Source organism: Podarcis filfolensis, assembly GCF_964270895.1.
Source record: "Podarcis filfolensis genome assembly, chromosome: 9".
NCBI classification, from domain to species: Eukaryota; Metazoa; Chordata; class Lepidosauria; order Squamata; family Lacertidae; genus Podarcis; species Podarcis filfolensis.
The window spans coordinates 62,043,086-62,063,118 of record NC_139610.1 but is presented as its reverse complement, the minus strand read 5'-3'; the positions used below and the strand labels follow the sequence as shown (position 1 = coordinate 62,063,118).

Here is a 20,033-nt window from a genome sequence, read left to right as displayed (position 1 = left end):
GCTGCAGAATTCTGCAGGCAATTTTAAAATCTCTATGTTCAAGAAAAGATGAACTACAGGGCTCTCAAAGTGGTTGTGTGCAACTAGTTTCAAAGTATAAGGAGATTCTCTAGTGTTGGGATTCACTGAAATCTTGGGCCAGAGTAATTTCCAAGTTACCTGTCTTCAGAAAACACTTCCATGTCATCTGGTCCTGTTTTGTCCGCTGGTCTCAAGGAACCAAAAGTTTCCATTGCCTGTAAAACATCAAATATTAAGAAAACTGCTATGGATCATCCATTTTTAAAGTGGTAGCTGAAAGCATCTTTCATGCAATAATGAGCTTAGCATACACAACTCTTTGATATAAGTAGCAAAACGCCAATTACTATGAAGGTTCTTCCATGGGAAGGTTTGGGAGATGCAATTAATGGGAAAGCAAAAGATGAAATCAGATATAAATAGCTACTTATGACTTCAAAGCCACAGTCTTCACTCACGATACTTCACCTTTCCAAACAGTCCCTTCTGCACAGGTCTCACTACAACAAACAGGCCACATTCAAACCATCACATCTCAACCTGTTAAGGTGAGATACACAGAGAACTTTTGCTTCCATATGCAGCCCATTGGCTCCTCCCTTTGCTGTGAGCCTCAATTAAGTCAGGAAATCTCCTAATTAACCCCCAGTTTCCTGTTTCATTTGAACTGGGCGCAAAGGCTTCTTGTTGTGTGTTGTCTTAATAAACCAAGCTGTCATCTTTCAAACTGGACTACTGTCTCCCCACAGGGCCCCCATTTCTGGGTCATTCTCACTCCACTTTTTTTCTTCCTTGCAAGAACTAGCCACTCATTCCATACCTCTCACAAGCACCCTGACTTGGTTGTCTCTTTGACTGTATAAGTACTATTGCATCCCCCTCTTTTTCCTTCCCATGTCCCTTTCTGGGGACACCTCCAGACACCCTTTTCTGTTAATTTGTCCTCATGATGCTATCGGGTTAGTCACACATGTTCTTGCTTTTAACACTCTTTGCACCTGCAGATGTTTTGGGGTGATCACACACCTGCTTGATTCCAATCCGTGCATACCCTGTAACTTGCTGCTGAAATCCCATTCTGGTTTATTTCTCCCCGCAACCCACTCTTTCATTGTGCTATTCCCCCTCTGGACAGCAATAATGTGGTAGCATCAGGGAAGAATCTCATAACAAACTAAAACAGAATAAACCCAGCACCGATGCAATATTATTATGCAAAGAACATGTTGCAGAAGATACCTGCAATACAACACCAGTCTGGGAAGACCCTAGGCCTTTGCACCAGGTGAGTAAACAAGTCTTTCCTTTGAAATAATCAGGGGTCGCATCTGAAATAGTTGCAAGCTACATGATTTTAGGGCATGGATCAAAGGCACATGCCTTAACTTGCTGAAGCTAAGCATTTTTGGGTCTGGTTGGCGCCTGAATGAGTGACCACCTGGGAACCACATGAATGCCATCACAGGTTTCATGGCAGAAGCTACAAATGTAAGAAAACAATTTATTTTTAAGCTCTCCAATTCCACTTTGGCAGCCCTAAAACCACTCATTGCCTTGCCTTTGTTTGCTCATTTATCCAAAGGCATAAGAAAGGCAACTGGAATGTATGTATACATTTGCTTAAAAAGTAAGAAGGATTTCAAGATCTGAACAGTCGCAGAACACCTTGTGCAAATCCCTGCTGTTTAAGTGAGGGTTTTGGCAATGTAGCCGAAGAGAACCAGAGGAAAAAGTTTGCCATAACTCCAAAACTACAACGTATCAAGCATTCAAAAATCAGTGGGCTTCCACACATTACACTGCCTATTTGTACATCCACTGATGGAAAAGTTTGGTTTCTATAGGATACAGGGCATAGCCGATGCCTGAATCTGCAGACAAGAGGAGCCAGTCTTGGATTGGCAATGTTCACACCTTGTCACTATGGACAGCCACCTTCCACTGCAAAGGTCAAAGAGGGATTTTCTAGCAAGCCGTGGCAGAGAAGCAACAAGCCGCAAAGAGCTTAATAACCCTGCCTTGCGATCACCCTCCAGCCTCTTCTCCGACGCCTGCTATTTGCCAACGTATGCCGAGGCAATCAATAGTATTCTTGAATCAAATGTCACAGATACCTATATTTATCATGTTTCCAACTTAAAAGGATCTGACATTATGGTGTCTGGGGTAGTCAAAACAACGGACTCATTCACATGCCAAGATAAAAAACCTCTTTGTGAGTGGTATGGCCTTATGAATAGAAGCTCAAGAATCTGCCTTATGCTGGACCACTTGTCCATCTAGCTATGTATCTTCTACAGTGACTGGCAACAGCTCTCTGGGATTTCAGACAGGAGCCCTGCTTGGGGAGGGGCCAGGGATAAACCTGGGACTTCATGAATGCAAAGCAGATGCTTTAGCACTGTGGCCTTCCCCTAACATTTCAGGGGCTGGTCGGCCACACCTGGGAAACCCAGCCAGATGGGGAGGGTACAAATAATGAAATTATTATTATTATTATTATTATTATTATTATTATTATTATCTTCAACCATGCACCCAAGTTGCTTCCTCAGCTGTCTGCACTCCTCCTTTCCTCTTCCTCCACCCAGAATAGCAAGGGCTCAATAATAATTCAAAGTTTGCAGCCATTTCATAAGAAAGAGGGAAACAGCAGGAGTGACGTTAACAGCTCTGCTTACCAGAGGACTGTCCTGGTTGTCATTAAGCTCAGAAAGTTTGGTGCTGGATTTCTGTCGCTTTGGTTTACTCCTTTCTCCGATATATCCGGAGCTGGCCTCTTGCAGTTTTTCTACTTCTTGAGCAATCAGCTTACACTCTTCAATGCTGCCAAATCCAGAAGGAATATTCTCCTTATTGATCACCTCCCTGCAGAAAGACATTGCAGGGTTACCAATCTGCTTCAGATTTTCTAAAAAATTTTAGGTATTACAGGAAAATTTAAAGACCCAAGGAAGGGGAAGGAGGAAAGTCAATGAATATGTATGACTACAATGGTGGATATTTAATGATGGAAATGTATACTTGGAAATTATCAATAAAAATCATTTTTTAAAAGACCAATCTGACTCAGAGTGTTCATGAAAGCACACCAAGGTGTTGCCCTGAATTTGCACAGCTCTGGAAAAATCTCTGCACTCTAGGCTTGTTTATAGGTTTCCCAAGTCTTCACTAAATGACATTTACCCGTAGGTAGTGACAAGTCTACATCTAGTGGCCCCAGAGGATGGGTTTGAAGGGACATGGCATAGTAACCCACCTGAAGCTAAGCAGATCTGACCCTGGGAAACCTACTTGAGCTCCAGAGAGTAAGATATACACGAAAATACGAACAGTAAAAATAAATAATAATAAATTAATAGTAAAATTTGTAAACTTCCCTGGGGTAGATCAATGAGAAGGGCAAACAAGTCTGCCCTATAATTGCCAATGAAAGTGAAATCCATTGCAACAAACACAGTACATGCTGGCCCGTATTAATTTCTTTAATGTTCTGGTACAGACCACCTTGACTAAGAGGAATGGATGGAAAATAAAACTTCAGAATTTGGAGAAGCTCCCATCTCCCCCACTTTTTTAAAAAAATTACTCTATTCAAATAACTGTACACCTGGTACCCAGATTTGCATTATTTTACCATAATGATCTGCAAAGCAAAAAACAAGGGATTTGTTTTATTGGAATTTCCTTCACAAGCCTGTTTCCAATTTGTACGGATTATTACTTTGAAACATAATCTATTACATAATCAGATGCAATATATATCCACACATTAAACATGCAATTCAACTACAATATTCATTAAAAACTTAGCCGCAAATCCTCTTGGTTTTTAATTGCTGGGACCTCCGCCCTCCAATAAAAAAGAGGTAGGTAAACTGGACCAATTCTATGCCTGTCAGTTATTTCATAGGACAAAATGTTTCGTGCCTATTAGCAATTAAAAGTGCATTAGTTTTCCGTAAATGGGAAAGCAGACTTGGAACACAGACAGCCCAGCAGGTGTTTCTGCCAAACTGTATGCATGTTCAAGAAGTGAGTATAACAACGTTGCTTCAGTCTCATGTCTGACCAGGAGAAACAGCAGAAGAAAGACCAAAGAAAGCACCCTACCGTAGACTTCTTCTCTTAGGTAGGGATGAGAGAAGAATCGGAAAACTGTAGAGTTGGAAGGGACCCTGAGGATCATCTAGTCCAACCCCTTGCAATGCAGGGATAAGCAGCTGTCCCATACAGGAATCAAACCTGCAACCTTGGCATTATCAGCACCCCGCTCTTAACCAACTGAGCTGAAAGATGCAGGTTCACATTTTCCCCTTCTGTCCAGTTTTCCCACCAGGTTTAACATTATCTGCGATCACTGGCAATGTGACCTAGTGGCCAGAGTCACATGCAATGCTAAACCATGGTTAAGAAGAAGAGCAGCCAATATCGCAGCCTCTAGTTATTGTGGACGACAGCTCCCATCATCTGTGACCACTAGACTTGCTGGCTGGGGCTGACAGGAGTCCATCCCCCTCTGGAGGACATCATGATGGTTTTCCTAGTGGTTTAACATTACATGTGAACTGGACCAATGTCTACATAGGGCCTCATGTAGCAGACGCAACTATCCCCACAGCTAAGGGATTAGGAGAACTCTATAGGGCTTTTTTTTCTCCCTGCCTTCCTCCGTTCCTTTTTGGGGCTCACCAGAACGCAGCATGCTGTCTGCAGTGTTAGCACATCAGCCTAGGCTGAACGATGGCTGGCTCTGAAGAAGCGAGCAAGGAGTTCAATCAATCTATCTATCCTTCTCTCTGGGAGCCTGCATATTCACATGGTCTTGGCTTACGGAGTTGTGTGAACTAGGTTGGTATGTTGTTGCTGAACAGAAAGGATAAAAGTTTATCTGGGAATCTATCATGCCCAATTTGTACAGAGGTTTTTCATCAATGTATTTCTTGATACTGATTCCAGGTACCCCAAAGCAGGGCTTCTAGTTTACTACCCGACATTCTAAACCTGAAAATCTCAACGTGGTACCACTTCACACGTTCTGCTTAAGGTCTGTGGTCAATCTTGCAGAGAGTTCACAAAACCAAAAGAATAAGGTCTGCAGAAATTCTGGCTTTTTACAGTTCACCACAATGGATTTTTTTTTTTTAAAAAAAGGCCATGCTATAAACGGATCAGTTTTCAGATGCCGCTCAGCTAAGGTTTCCTTCATAAGTTTATAGTCGGTTGGTGTGCCGGGGCTCTTGTCTGCAAATGAAAGGACTTGAGAGGCTGGAAGACACGCAAAAAGGCAGATCTGCAATTCAATAGGAAGGCTGCACAGAGGTTGTGGGGGGACGACACCCAACCGCAGTGCTATATGCCGCTAAACACGTACGCCTGTACACTAGCCCATCTTTGACCTACTTACTTGAGAAGCATCTCAGCAGGGCTACTAGTACAGGGAGAATCATTGAGACACTCTTGGGATTGGGAAACACTCCTGTTTTGCAAGAGGGCTTACATTTTGTGTTCACCTTTATAAAAGGAAACATTTTGGTGGTGGTGGTTTTCCATTAATTTTTTACTTGCGGAAATTGATGCTACATTTCTCCCAAAAACGTAAAGGGAGGGGGGTGGAAATGTTTCCATCAGCTGTGCACTGTGACAGCAACAAGGCAGAGCATCACTTTTAATGCTCTTTGAAGCTGCTCTCTATCACGGCAGTTCCCTGACCCATCTAAACCAATACTGTGTACTAGTACACACTACAGATTTCAGGCTGAACACATAGAGGCAGAAATTGCAATCGTACATATCTCTGTTCCTTCGGGCTTCATCCTGTTCTTTATGATGCCTCCGTCGCTGCCGGGCAGACACGTTTGACGATGTGGATGATGTTCCCGACTCGGATTCTTCAGAGCTTTGACCGCCGGATCCATGAACGTCAAAAAGATGTTGCTCGACTGCTGACCGGATTGTCTTTTCTAAGTATCTGTAAAACCAAGAAACAAATATGCAAGAAAGCAAAGGAATGTTAAGAATGATGGAGCTACAAAAATGAGGGTAAAATCTCACATGTAGATTTATCAAGAAGAACCTCTTCTAGCAGAACTTAGAAGGAAAAATTCTGCTACTGCAATCCAGGGCATAGCCTGAAGGCATATGAGGCAGCAAACTCCGTTGAAGTAGCAAACACTACAAACACTATGTACAAGCAAGGGTGCATATTTGAGATTTCTGTAACAGCTAAGGCATATATACATTGTTTTAAGTGATCCTAAGAATGCAGCCTTGATCAAGAACACAAGCAGCATCCTGCTGGACTGATTTTACCCTAAACTGAGGGATAGGAATACATTACATTTGGTCTAGAATTCTTTACCAGAAACCTTGCAACCCAGCAACCACTAGGTAGTCCACCAGAAATTTATTAGTGGTCCATCAGTAGACCACACTGCCCAACCTTGCACAAAATTCTTCCAAAGACCCACAAAATGTTTTAATCAAAGTGTCTCAAATGACATTACTACATAGAATCACAGAATCGTAGCGTTGGAAGAGACCCTGAGGATTATCCAGTCCGGCCCCCTCCAATGTAAGAATGTCAACTAAAGCATCTATGACAGATGGCCATATCTACAGGACAACAGCCTTGTTCTGAGCTAGCAAACTTTATCAAGGATACTTTCCTTGAGCGTTTGCAGAGTCAACAAAACACACGCACACACATATAACAAGAACAATTCAAAACCAAAGAAGACATAAAAGCAGACACTTACTCTCCAGTAGGAGGGAGGCTGCTGTTGCTGGTGCTGCTGCTGACTTGCGACACGTGACCACTGCATGGAAGGAATTCAAAAGTTATATGCAAGTCTCAAAGAACATTAAGAAAAGCTGCTTAGAGAACCCCAGAGCTTTGCTTGAATTCTGAATGATCTGTTTAATGAATTAAAAAGGCCTCCCAAAATATAAACACACCTCGGGCTAGTTTCATGCATGTGTACGTATAACTTCACTTGATGTCAGATGAATGAGTGACCTGACTTCAGTGAAAGGCATCATAATTTTCTTTTCAACAAATTGTGGACCAGTAACATTTGGCAAATTATTTGCAAAGATGTCTTATTATTGTGTGAAGAAAGAGAAGTGTATGCTTAGTTGCCAGGTTCTTCCAGTTTTATAAGACTATCCTTACGGGAAGCCACACATTATGCAAGAAATAAGGCGAGAATCGTCTGTTATTGTCAGCTGTGCATTTGAACTTACACTGTTTTATTTAAAGTAAGTTCCCCCCCCAAGAACGTTGTTCTTTTTTAAAAAAACTAATGCATTATATGAATAACCTGAACAATAATATAAAATTGATAAAACAAAACAAAATCAGTTATTTAAAATTCAGAGCATCTCAAGTACACATTATATCTGGGAGAATAAAGTTCTTTTGACAAAAGGAATCCTGTTATCTACAAAACCATTTCATCTTTGTCCTGGTTCTTTTCACTTCAAAAAGATGTGTCATCTTAGATACTTAATTCCCACCCCCCAATTTTATCTGTCAATTCATTAATCCTAGGTATTACTAGAGACATCATACACCTGTGGTGACAATTCACACGTGTGAGTTACCACTTGGAATTTCATTAATCAAATGATGGAACATGTAAATGCAAATCAACTCTCAGACTGCAAACTCCTAAGCAGCAATGATTCAGCCACTATTTCTGACCAATCTGCCGTGATAAGAGTAGGTTAGAAACAACACGCAAACAAATTTCAGAGCCTCTCACAAATTTAACACACAGCTTATAACACAATATGCACCTCTCAAGAATGATCAGCACAAAAAAAGCAGACTGGCTTTTTAAAAAGAACATGCATTTAACTTTAAGCAGCTAAGCAGATTTGCGATGGCAGATGCATCTGCTGCATGTTCTTCGTGTGAATACAGCCATACCTTAGTTTCCAAACAGCTTAGTTCTCAAACGTTTTGGCTACCGAATGCTGCAAACCCGGAAGTGAGTGTTCTGGTTTGCGAACGTTCTTTGGAACCCGAACGTCCAATGGGGCTTCCGATTGAGTGCAGGAACTGGAAGCCGTGCCTTGGTTTTTGAATGTTTTCGGAAGTTGAACGGACTTCCGGAACGGATTCCAGTTTTTTTTCTTTCCCCGGAATGGATTCCGTTTGAGAACCAAGGTAAGACTGAATTGCACAGTGCATAATGGGGAGATCAATTGGCAAACTATGTAATTGGGATGAAACACGCGCCCACCATTTGTTTACAGGCACGGCCTCCCTTGCCTTCCTGCTTTGCACAGAAGGCACCTGTGATTGTGTGATCAATGCACCTGTTGACCTGTGGCTTCAAGCAGCTGAGAGACCCTCCATGTATGGAAGCAGTATACCAGGCGCTAGGGGTAAACAGCAGGAGAGAGCTGCTGCCATTATGCTTGCCTTGCAAGTTTCACAGAAATGCCTTTCTGCCCATGAAGGCTGAACTCGGTGAATGGCAACTCTTTCGTTCCTAACACAGATTCAGTCTCCTTGCACAGCTTCTTATCATGTGCCAATGTGGCAGGAGCACTGGTGTGTTTTCTGGTAAGTCTTCCTATACACCCTATTTGCTTAGGGTGATTTGTATTGGAAGAAACTTCAGTCTGCACTGGGAAATTTTCTGCAGCAATACTACTACTACTACTACTACTACTACTACTACTACTACTACTACCACCACCATCATTAATTCACTGCCTCCTAAACAACAGCACATTTTTAATAATGTGTGTAAATACCTTGAGACAAAGGCATTTGCATACATTATTAAAAATGCTTAAAAGCACAAAAACATTTAAGACAAGACTAAAACCGTAACTGGTAGACACACATTGTAAAAAAATATGCACCTGTTCTACCTCGACAGGAATGCTACTCCACCCCACAATAAAATCCCTACTGTGAATTACTGCAGACCTGGCTTCTGAGATTTTTGGGGCTTGCAGGAGAAACTCTCGGGCAAACTTCAGTAATCTACTGTGTAGATCTACTAGATAAGGCAGTCTCTCAGGTAACCTGGTCCTGAGCTGTACAGGGCTTTCTATATTAGCATCAACACCCTGAACGTGGCCCAGCAGTACAAGAGCAGCCGACACAAATCCCACAAGCAGGGTGCTATGTGCTGTCTGTCCATAGTTTGTCTCCACAAGTTTGTCCCCACAACCTAGCTGCTGGGTTCTGCATGAGCTGCAGCCTCTGGCGAAGGGTCGCCTTGCATGGAGCACACTGCAGTAATACGACTGTGAGGTTATGACTGCATGGGCAACTGTGCCCTAGAGAGGGGTCTAATTTAGCAAGTTTATATTAACAGACATCACTAAACGGAGCTAAAAACTGTGAAACTGCGTAGCCTACCCAATACAGTGGTACCTCAGGTTACATACGCTTCAGGTTACATACGCTTCAGGGTACAGACTCCGCTAACCCAGAAATAGTGCTTCAGGTTAAGAACTTTGCTTCAGGATGAGGACAGAAATTGCGCAGTGGCAGCGGGAGGCCCCATTAGCTAAAGTGGTGCTTCAGGTTAAGAACAGTTTCAGGTTAAGAATGGACCTCCGGAACGAATTAAGTACTTAACCCGAGGTACCACTGTACTTATTTGCAATTGGCATCCGTTCATTGTTCCTAATGGACTTAGAACGTTGGACGTTTTCTGTGGAAAAATAAGGCACTGGGGAAATTTTCTGCTTTGTGTCACTGGCCTGAAAGCAGCCACATGCCCAATTTACCAGACACAACAATGCACATGATTTCTCTAGGCGTAAGTGATGCCACATAGGACAATACTGAATGGGGCAACTGTGTCCCTGAAGGACCAGCTGTGCAGCCTGGGAGTCATTTTGGACTCACAGCTGTCCATGGAGGCGCAGGTCAATTCTGTGTCCAGGGTAGCTGTCTACCAGCTCCATCTGGTATGCAGGCTGAGACCCTACCTGCCCGCCGACTTGTCTCGCCAGAGTGGTGCATGCTCTAGTTATCTCTTGCTTGGACTACTGCAATGACCTCTCCATGGGGCTACCTATCATCGTCAAAGTTTTGTCTTCCCAGGAAGCGAGAATACAGCCTGATGCAGGGCCTTGTCTTCGGAGAAGCTCTCTGAACTGGGAAGCAAGGTCAGGTCTGAGACGTGCCGGAGTCCTGTCTCTCCGCCTCCTCCATCCCGCTGACTCAGCTTTGCAGATAAGAGGGGCCATGTGACATGTTACTGAGGTTCAGAGCCTGACTACAGTATTCATAAACCAAGTTGTTATGAGCTTAAAACATTTCGTTGGGCTTGATCCTCTTATCGGCAAGAGAATTAGTTCGCCCAGCTGGCTGGCCTGCATGTGTGCAAACAAGAACGACATGGTGCCGCTGAGGGAGGCAGAAACGCTGCGAAATGCAAGGCTCAGCACAACACCCTAACGGACGCTTGCTGAACAAGAAAACGCTTCAAGCGTCCTGCTTCTCAAACTGTTTGTCTCCGGTGTGCTTCTTCGGAGTTACCGCTAAGCAATCCTGCTAGTACTTTCTAGTACAGTCATACCTCGGGTTGAAGTCCCTTCAAGTTAAGCCTTTTCGGGTTGCGCTCTGCGGTGACCCGGAAGTAACAGAGTGCATTACTTCCGGGTTTCGCCGCTCGCGCATATGCTCAAAATGACGTCACGTGCATGCGCGGAAGCGGCAAATCGCGACCTGTGGATGTGGGCTGCATTCACTTCAGGATGCGAACGGGGATCCGGAATGGATCCCGTTGGCATCCAGAGGTACCACTGTAATGTGTGAACCCCTCGCTGCTACCCAGAACGCGTTGGGTTAGTGTAGAAAGAAGGAGACTATTCATCAGCAAAAGGAGAGACTGGCGGCATTCTTCTAACGCAAAGCTTGCTAGGTGACCCTGAGCCGATCACATGCTCTCAGCCTGACCTACCTCACAGGGTTGTTGTGAGGATCAGAAGGGGATGAGAACTATCTAAGTCACCTTGATCTCCTTGAAGGAAAGGTGGGGTACAAATGTAACAGAGAAGAACTGCTGGGATAGCTCACTTGGTACAGTGTGAGAATCTGAATCTCAGGGTTGCGGGTTCGAGTCCCATGTTGAGCAAAAGAGTCCTGCATCGCAGGGGGTTGGACTAAATGACCTTCGTGGTCCCTTCCATCTCTCTTACAATTCTATGATTCTAAGAAGAAGAAGGACACCAGGGCTTCAACTTAGGACAGACCTCCAGGTCTTGCCAAAGAAAGGCCTAAAAACGAGTTAAGGCGCTAGTCCTTAGGGAGCGTCTCCACCCCCATCGTTCTACCCGGACATTGAGGTCCAGCACTGAGGGCCTTCTGGTGGTTCCCTCACTGTGAGAAGCCAAGTTACAGGGAACCAGGCAGAGGGCCTTCTCGGTAGTGGCGCCCGCCCTGTGGAACGCCCTCCCACCAGATGTCAAAGAGAACAACAACTACCAGACTTTTAGAAGACATCTGAAGGCAGCCCTGTTTAGGGAGGCTTTTAATGTTTGATGTATTACAGTATTTTAATATTTTTTGGGAAGCTGCCCAGAGTGGCTGGGGAAGCCCAGCCAGATGGGCGGGGTATGTATAAACAAACAAACAAACAAACAAACAAACAAACAAACATTATTATTTTCTTTATTTGTGGTCCAGTCTTACAGGGTCAGGTGTACAAGGACACACTTTACCCAGAGGAAAACCCGGGTTTGCCACTAAATATTTATTTATTTATCAGATTTATATACCGCCCTTCATCAAAAGATCTCAAGATAAAAATACACGATAAAAGCACAAGAGAGATAGTCAAAACAGAAGAAATGAAACAATAACGCCCCCCTCCCACAAACGCATTTAAAAGGCCATAGAGTATTAATCAGCCAAAGGCCTGGCGCCTAAAGATATATAATGAAGGTGCCAGCCTTGCTGGGGAGAGCATTCCACAAATGGGAAGCCACTGCAGAAAAGGCCCCGTTCTCGTGTTGCCACTCTTCCGGCCCCGTGTGGAAGAGGCACACAAAGAAGGGTCTCAGAGGATGAACACAGAGTCATCAGGGAGCCGCTACACGACGACAACATCTGTATGGTACTCATGTTGGCCATATGTATCTGCAGAGATACCAACTGACCAGGAACCACAGCAAACATGGCCTGACCTTGTGTCTTTTAGCAGCAGCAGCAGCTTCGATGCAAGGAAATGAGAAGGTGAGGCCTTTTCTGTTTACAGCACAGAGACAAGTGCCTGCAGATCAATCAGCTTTTAAAAGGGGACCAGGCAAGGCTGAAGTCTAGCTTTCCTGGAGCATTTTCACACATCTGTCATCGTGTGCCCTGGTGTGTTTGCAAGGCGGCTGCTTCTCTTATCGAGGAAGCTAGTCCAGGCAGAAAGCAATTATTTACTCTTGCACTTTCCTCCCCCTTTCCTCTAATCAAATCATCGCTGGGGATTTGTGAGCAGCGACACCTGCAGCTGAAAGCTTAGCTGTGCTCCGGGAGGGCGTGCAAAGATTTTCGCTGAGGCTAGCCACAGGGACCTCTCCTGTATTATTCACTTTGGCAAGTCTAGGCTGTCTCCACCCAAGGCATGGACTCTCCTATATTAGATTTTTTTTGGGGGGGGGGGAGGTGTTTCTCAGGCACAAAATCATGCCTGTTAAACGCACTCAGTGTGACATCATTCTCATTTATCTGCCAGCATTTATATACCACCTTTTTCCTCCAAGGAGCTTAAAGTGAACACACATGGTTCTCTTTCTCCTCATTTAATCCCAACAACCTTGTGCGGTACATGAGGCTGATAAGCAGTGACTGGCTGAAGGTCACTCAGTGAGCTTCACGGCCGAGCGGGGATTCGAACTCCAACCACAACGCCACTCTGCTAAAGTAAAAAAAGCAACGTCTAACACACAGCCTGAGCTTATTGGTAGTAAGCCCTGCTGAGATCTGGGTGCCAGTTCAAATTAACCTTTTTAAAAAACAAAAACAAATTAAATTAGCTCACTTTGAAAACAGAGCATTTCAGAGTTAAGGGGCAGCCAAGGGTGGGTGGATAATTTTTGAAATTAAATTCCACCTTTATGCCCAAAGGAGTGGCAGTTAACCCCTGATTTTTAACCCTTCCCCATTTGTCAGCTCCTTACTGTTCTCCAAAATGGCTGCTTCTGCCCCATAGAAAATGCTTAGACTCACAGTGTTGTGAGGAGGCAGGTTAATCATCCTGCCCCTTCAGTCCTTTACAATCCCCCACTTTTATTTAAAAAAAGGAGGGCTTTAGTTTCAAAACATGGCACCACAGATTACTTAAATGCATTTGCTTGCAACATGCAGTTAACTGAGATGGCGCTAGAGAGCTTTCCTAATAAACGACGACAGTTGTTGGAGCCCAGAGTCACGAAAGCAAACCAAAAGACAGACTTCTTCTGAGGGACCACCACCACCACCACCACCCTGTTTCCCACTCTAGAACAGGGATCGCCAACCCTTTTGGACTGCAAGGACATATTTGGAATTCTGAGAAGGAAGTTTCTGTGGGCGCCAGTTCCAAAATGGCTGCCGGGGTGGCGTGGCATAACAAAAAATGGCTGCCGTGGGGTTATGTAGGAGATGCTGAGCTAGAGCAAACAGGAACTGCTGGTGCAGGAACAGCATAGAGTCCCTCATGCATTTTGTATTTTTGATGGGATGTTGAATGAGAACTTTCTCAGACACCAAAGGCAATTAACTGGCAGATATATTAGCAGATATATTTTCACAGTACTGGCAAATCCTGCTCTAGAAGAGACTTGGTGCCTCCTTCAGGAGACAAGCCTGATATTTTCAATACGAAAAGGAAAGGGGCCTACGTCTTAGATGTCCCTTTTCTATACATTGTACCCACTAGCATAATAGGAATTAAGTCTTTCTCTGGCTCATGGACAGAAGCCATTCATGATGTCAAATTTTGTTTTGCTGCCTCTGCCAAGCATCTCTAAAGTCTAACACAGAACATGGTTTTCTCCTGGACAACTGATCATTTCTACTTGGCTGACCCAAACATCCAGAGACCCAGGCCCTGCTTGCATTACCTGAAAGTTTCTTATCTACCCCTGTTGACATTCACCACCTGTTGTTTTCAGTTTTCTGAAGTACGCCCTGCTTATCTAAGAATCTCAGTGCTAATATAAACCCAGGATTACCAAGCAAAAGACAAGGCACAGAAAGTTTCTGTGTACAAATATTTAGAAAACCAAACAATGAACCTCTTGGCTTTTAACCTATTATAACATGGCAGCTTCATGTTTTAAGCTACAACTGACACCTCCTAAAACGGATGACAATACTCCTGTTGATCTGAATGGAATTGCATTACATGTTTGATAATATAATATAGTTTTTGTTGCTCTTACTAAAACAATGGAGGGAAGGCAATCACGGTTCCAAGTGCTATTTGCTTTGAGTCATATAAACACTATTTTTGGCGTGCAAGATTCTTGTGTCAATTTAGCACCACCACAAAATTGAGAAATAGCATATTGTTTTATGTTGTTAAAAAAACCTATATTACAGTGCGCTAAGCAGTGGTCATGGTGGTGATGAACTCCAGCTGTGATTGGCTCAGCTACCTGCCTGTCTGTCACAGTGGGGCTGGTCAAGCCACTGGTTACCATTGGCTTAGGTGCTCTCTTGCTTAGAGTCTCAATCTGCCATAGGGACGGGAGGTCAGGTGCACAGCTGGGCTGGCTGAGAGTTGTAGTCCAAAACATCTGGAAGGCGCCAGATTGGCGGAGGCTGTGCTAAGGGAAACAGAGACAGGGGAATCTAGGAAAGGAGGGCTGGAACAATGCAGCGGACAAGGCAAGGAAGAGGAGTCACAGGGGAAAGAAGACAGACACACAACAGGTAGGGAGAAGATGTGCAGAGCAAATAACAGGCCAAATCTTTGACTGAAAGCCTCCGGTTATTTGTCTACTTTTACAGATAGGGCTGTAGAAACTGGCTCAAGGTTAAGCAGATGTCTGCACTTGGATTTACAAAGGGCTGCACCCACATGGAGGGGGATTTAAGAGTGCACCAAGTCTAAAAGGAATTTCAGACAATTAAGATTCTAACGTTACAGATGTTTGTTTAATCATTCCGCTGTGCTCTTTAGGTTACGTCCCTTGACTGAAACGGGAGAGAGGAGATCGTTAAGGAACACAAGCCGCTGCGCTCATCAGAAACTCTGCAACATTTGCAGCGCCGATGATAAGAAGAATAAAAAAAGGCATATACATAGCGTTCCTGCCAGCTGGCAAGAGAAAAAGCACCCTGCAGTCCTTGGAATATGGACAGCTCTTGTTTGCACCCACCCAGCATGTTACATAACCGTCTCTCCTCTCGACCATTGTACTCTGTGTACTGTATAAAAGCTGCAGCCCACATCCTCCATGTGTTTACGTTAATTGTTCAGTTGTTCTATCGCATAAATATGTCTACATCAAGGCAAGCGCGGCGGGGCAGGAAGTCAGCAAAACGGCAGGGTGGGAAAAGAAAAGAGATGTCTTGCAAAGCAGCTTCTGGCATGGAATCATTGCAGGGCAATTACCCCCCCCCCCCGGTTTCTGCAGCAAGGCAGGGAAGATAAATGGCAGGAGTTGTTGAAGCAGCAAGAGCTGCCTCTTGCCACAAGAGCTCTCAGGCAGCGAAGCACCCGCCGTTGGCCAGCTTGTGGCCATCTTCCCTGCCAAATTAACTCCTCTTGGCAAACCACGCATTTCTGGTGTGTGACACTGAGCAGCCATTCTTTCTTCCTTCCTTTCTTTTTAAAGAAACAAGCTGCCAAATGTAATCAGGGGTGCATTATGATGCTAAGCGAAGTCACAAAAAGAAACAAGCTGTGCAACAGGGAATTATGTCGCAAAGCTAGATTATTGCTTTGCTTTAATTAACAAGATACTGATTTAAATGGGGCACACCACCAATGCGCTTCCAAGACCTGCTCACCGAGTAGTCCCATCAGGAGATTATGCCCTAGATGCTTTTCCTGTATTCCAATATTCCAGGAATGATAAAAGCAAGCCTGGAAAACAACTTTCAAAACCCGAAGACCTCCAGAACTCCATTTGTTTGTATGTGTGATATGAAGCATTTGCACAGGCATATCCTTATACAATCACAGAAATGTGGGAAACTAAGTCAAACCAGGAGTGCATTATTGTCTACAATGACTGCAAGAGGCTTTCCAAAGTTTTGGACAGGGGTCTCTCCTACTTGGAGATGCCAGAGATCTTGTGCAAAGCAGATGCCATTTCACTTTGCCACAGCCCTTCCCAAACGATATCCACTACAGTGGTGCCTCGCAAGACGAAATTAATTCGTTCCGCAAGTTTTTTCTTCTTGCGAGTTTTTCGTCTTGCGAAGCACGGTTTCCATAGGAATGCATTGAAAATCAATTAATGCGTTCCTATGGAGACCGCTTGCCAGGCTGGCGGTGCGGAGAAGGGCTTTTCTCCCCACCTTCAGGACAGGTACGGGAACAGAGCCTTCAGGACAGGTACGGGAACAGAGGGGAAGGCGCGCAGCGCTTCTCCTCTGTTCCCGGGGCTTGCGGTGGGAGGAGGGTTTTTCCTCCCCACCGCCAACATTCAGAACAGCATTCTGAATGTTGGCGGTGGGAAGGAAAACCCTCCTCCCACCACAAGTCTTCAGGACAGCCATCCGAAGGCTGGCACGGGGAGAAGGTCTCTCCGCCCCACCGCCAGCCTTCGGAGCAGCCTTCCAAAGGCTGGCGGCGGGAGGAGGTCTCTCCGCCCCACCGCCAGCCTTCGGAGCAGCCTTCCGAAGGCTGCCGGTGGGGCGGAGAGACCTCCTCCCGCCGCCAGCCTTCGGAGCAGCCTTCCGAAGGCTGCCGGTGGGGCGGAGAGACCTCCTCCCGCTGCCAGCCTTCGGAGCAGCCTTATGAAGGCTGGCGGCGGGAGGAGGTCTCTCCGCCCCACCGCCCCCCTTCGGAGGAGCCTTCCAAAGGCTGGCGGCGGGAGGAGGTCTCTCCGCCCCACCGCCAGCCTTCGGAGGAGGTCCGAGGACAGTGGGGAAGACGCGCTGCGCTTCCCCGCTGTCCTGGAGATTTCCCTATGGGCTTTCGTCTTGCGAAGGAAGCCCATAGGGAAATTTGTTTTGCGAAGCGCCTCCAAAACGGAAAACCCTTTCGTCTAGCGGGTTTTTCGTCTTGCGAGGCGTTCGTCTTGCGGGGCACCACTGTATAATATTTAAAAGAAGAAGAAAAATCCCTAAACATCTCCTGGCTAAAATAAGCAACAAATCCCTGGCATTCTGAGATTGAGAAACTGATGTCCAGAAATCAGGAAAAGTCATAGAGACTTTTGTTATTAGCTCTGGCTCCCCCTGCTGTTGGTCTCCCAGCCTACTGGCCTACCAGTCTGACTGGGCCCCAGTCACCGCTGTCGCAATGTTTATTTGTCTGTCTGACCATGCTGCTTTCAGTGGGTGGGGTCAATATGTATGAAACCACTTCTCCCTCCATGTTTTCACTGAATACATGCAGACTGCGGCACTTCTTTGTGGCAGTGATTTCCACGATTAATTATGTGTTGTGTGAAAAAGAGCTTTGTTGCACCTGGCCAGGATGCAGAACAGCTGATTCCTCTCGTTGGCTAAGGAAGGACGTGTCCGTTTGAGCACACTGTAAAAATACTGCAGAAAATACTAATAACTGTCTCCCGATCCGCAGCATTTTCTTACAAAGCTGAAACATAGTGGAGACAAGCAAATAGAAGTACGTAAATACCTTAGGTAGAACGGTGACATGGGCCTTTCATCCTCTTGAGAGCTGAAAAAGAAGACAACATATTTGTCATTAGCATGCAAGTTTCTGCCCTTCATTTGCAAGCTAATTCATACTGAACCACTGAGATCTGAGTAGCAGAGGCTGGAAAAGAAGCTGTGCTGATAGGCATGTTTTGCTGCATGGCCAGAGACAGAGGCTTGCAGGGGAGGGTGAGGGGAGTGTTAAATTACATTCTTCAAGGTTACAAAACCCCAAGTCGTTTTGCTAGTGCTCACCAAGGCAGAACTAGATAAAACTGCTGAGCTTTCGGGAGCCTGAGCAGCTGTGCAAGACTTCAAGGGCTATTTCTATAGCAACGTTGCAAAGATCTGCTATAAGCATAACCAAGACTGGGAGGTGGCGGGGAGGACCAGGGGCTTTCTGTGGTTCCACAAATGAACAATTGGCTTCTAAAGAAGGTTACAATTTCTCTTACTAAAAAAAAAGGGGGAGGGGGGATGGAGGGAGAGAAAAACCAATGTAAAATGCTGGTTTCAAAACCATGCCATCAAAATTAAATGCATACAAGTGGTAAAGTACAGTGGTACCTCGGGTTACATATGCTTCAGGTTACATACGCTTCAGGTTACAGACTCCGCTAACCCAGAAATAGTACCTCGGGTTAAGAACTTTGCTTCAGGATGAGAACAGAAATTGTGCTCCGGCGGCACGGCGGCAGCAGCAGGCCCCATTAGCTAAAGTGGTGCTTCAGGTTAAGCACAGTTTTAGGTTAAGAATGGACCTCCGGAATGAATTAAGTACTTAACCCGAGGTACCACTGTAAGCTTCTACATGGTGTGACCACACTTGGAATACTGTGTCTCCAAGACCACACCTAAAAAATGATATTGCAAAGCTGGAAAAGATGCGGGAGAAAGAAACCAAAATGAACATGGTGCTAGAGCAACTGCCATATGACAATAGAGACACCGTTTCTCTGTTATGTAACGGAAGGGAGTTTCAACGTGTAGGTGTTGCCACACTAAAGGCATGAATCCTGCACCATACAGAATGGACCTTGTGGTGGTGAAATGGTTATCTGCAAGAGTGCATCTCCTGCACAGCATAGCGACCAACTGGTTATGTAAGAGGCTGGGAAATCTTTTAGGTATCCCGGTCCCAAGTTGCGTAGGAGTCTTGACAATATCTTGGACTCTTTGATAACCCAGAGTTTGAAAGCCAATAAATGGGTTCACCAATGCTAATTTATAGAAAGAAAAAGCCAGCTTTGATAATGAAATAACCGTGGTCTCCAATTATGAATGTCGTTTGTAAAAACAAACACCCACACATTAAATGGTTATGGGGTGGGGAGTAAGGAGAAGAGATTTCTCTTCAACCTTCCCTCACACCTTTCCATCATTTCCCAAAAGTATTGTACTAGATAATGGGGATGCAACAACGATTGCCTTTTGCCCTTTTGTTTTGAATCATTACACATCTGTTACTTAAAGTGTGGTTCGACAACTTTTCTTCTTGTGGGCCTGTCAGAAACAAACACTGTGGAAGAGCCACAAGGCACACACACACACACACACACACACACACACAATCCAGTACACCTTGCATCATCAATATCCCTCTACCGGTTTCTCTTAGTGAACCCAGGTCAATGATAGACTCCTTGTCTCAAGCCCTTACCTATTTTGCCTCTATATGGTGTTCAGTTCCCCACTGCTACAACCCAACTGACAATGACTCCCTCCTGCCCTAAACAAGAAACACTCTTCTTAAGTTTGGAGAAGTTAAACATGGACTTTCCCTCCGCGATGAATTAATCTAGCCAATCTACAAAGACCTTTGGAGGGTCAGAGCAAATGTTTGCAAAGGGACTTGCCAGGGAAGTGACATGTGCCTGTTCAGAAGTTGAAAGGCCATGTCACCCTCGCCAAATATTTGGGTACTTAAAATATAATCAAGCTGTTTTGGTTGCTGAACTATTCTGCTTTGACCTCAGATAGAAGAACCCTGAGGAAAAACAACTTCCAGAGCAATTTGAACTAAAGTAAAAAAATCAAAGTTGCATGCTAAGTCCATGCATGCAGAAGAACAAGTTTCGGATGGGGTGGCAAAAGGGACTGCAGCACACCAGGCCGCAAAAATCTGGGGAAATCCGAGTTCGGGATATTCCTCCAGATTAAAAATATAAAAGTCTCTATGCAACAGGGGACAAGCATATCAAGAGAGAAACGTCCCAATCAC

The 20,033-nt window shown here is 44.9% G+C and overlaps 1 protein-coding gene and 1 long non-coding RNA gene across 4 annotated transcripts in view; one reads left to right on the top strand and one right to left on the bottom strand.

Annotated features, from left to right (window-relative positions):
- The window catches only part of FAM13A (family with sequence similarity 13 member A), a 134,757-nt gene that overhangs the window by 34,914 nt on the left and 79,810 nt on the right, over window positions 1–20,033 (bottom strand). For all 3 annotated transcript variants that reach the window (XM_083571108.1, XM_083571107.1, XM_083571109.1), the window contains 5 exons: window positions 17,793–17,834; window positions 6,780–6,839; window positions 5,813–5,992; window positions 2,703–2,889; window positions 160–236 (listed from right to left, as the gene is read on the bottom strand). In XM_083571108.1, coding sequence (XP_083427234.1) covers window positions 160–236; window positions 2,703–2,889; window positions 5,813–5,992; window positions 6,780–6,839; window positions 17,793–17,834 — 546 coding nt within the window. The remainder of the gene's footprint in view (window positions 1–159; window positions 237–2,702; window positions 2,890–5,812; window positions 5,993–6,779; window positions 6,840–17,792; window positions 17,835–20,033) is intronic.
- Window positions 13,518–15,429, top strand: LOC310742530. Its single transcript, XR_014538516.1, has 2 exons — window positions 13,518–14,908; window positions 15,159–15,429. It is a non-coding gene; the product is annotated as an uncharacterized lncRNA (long non-coding RNA).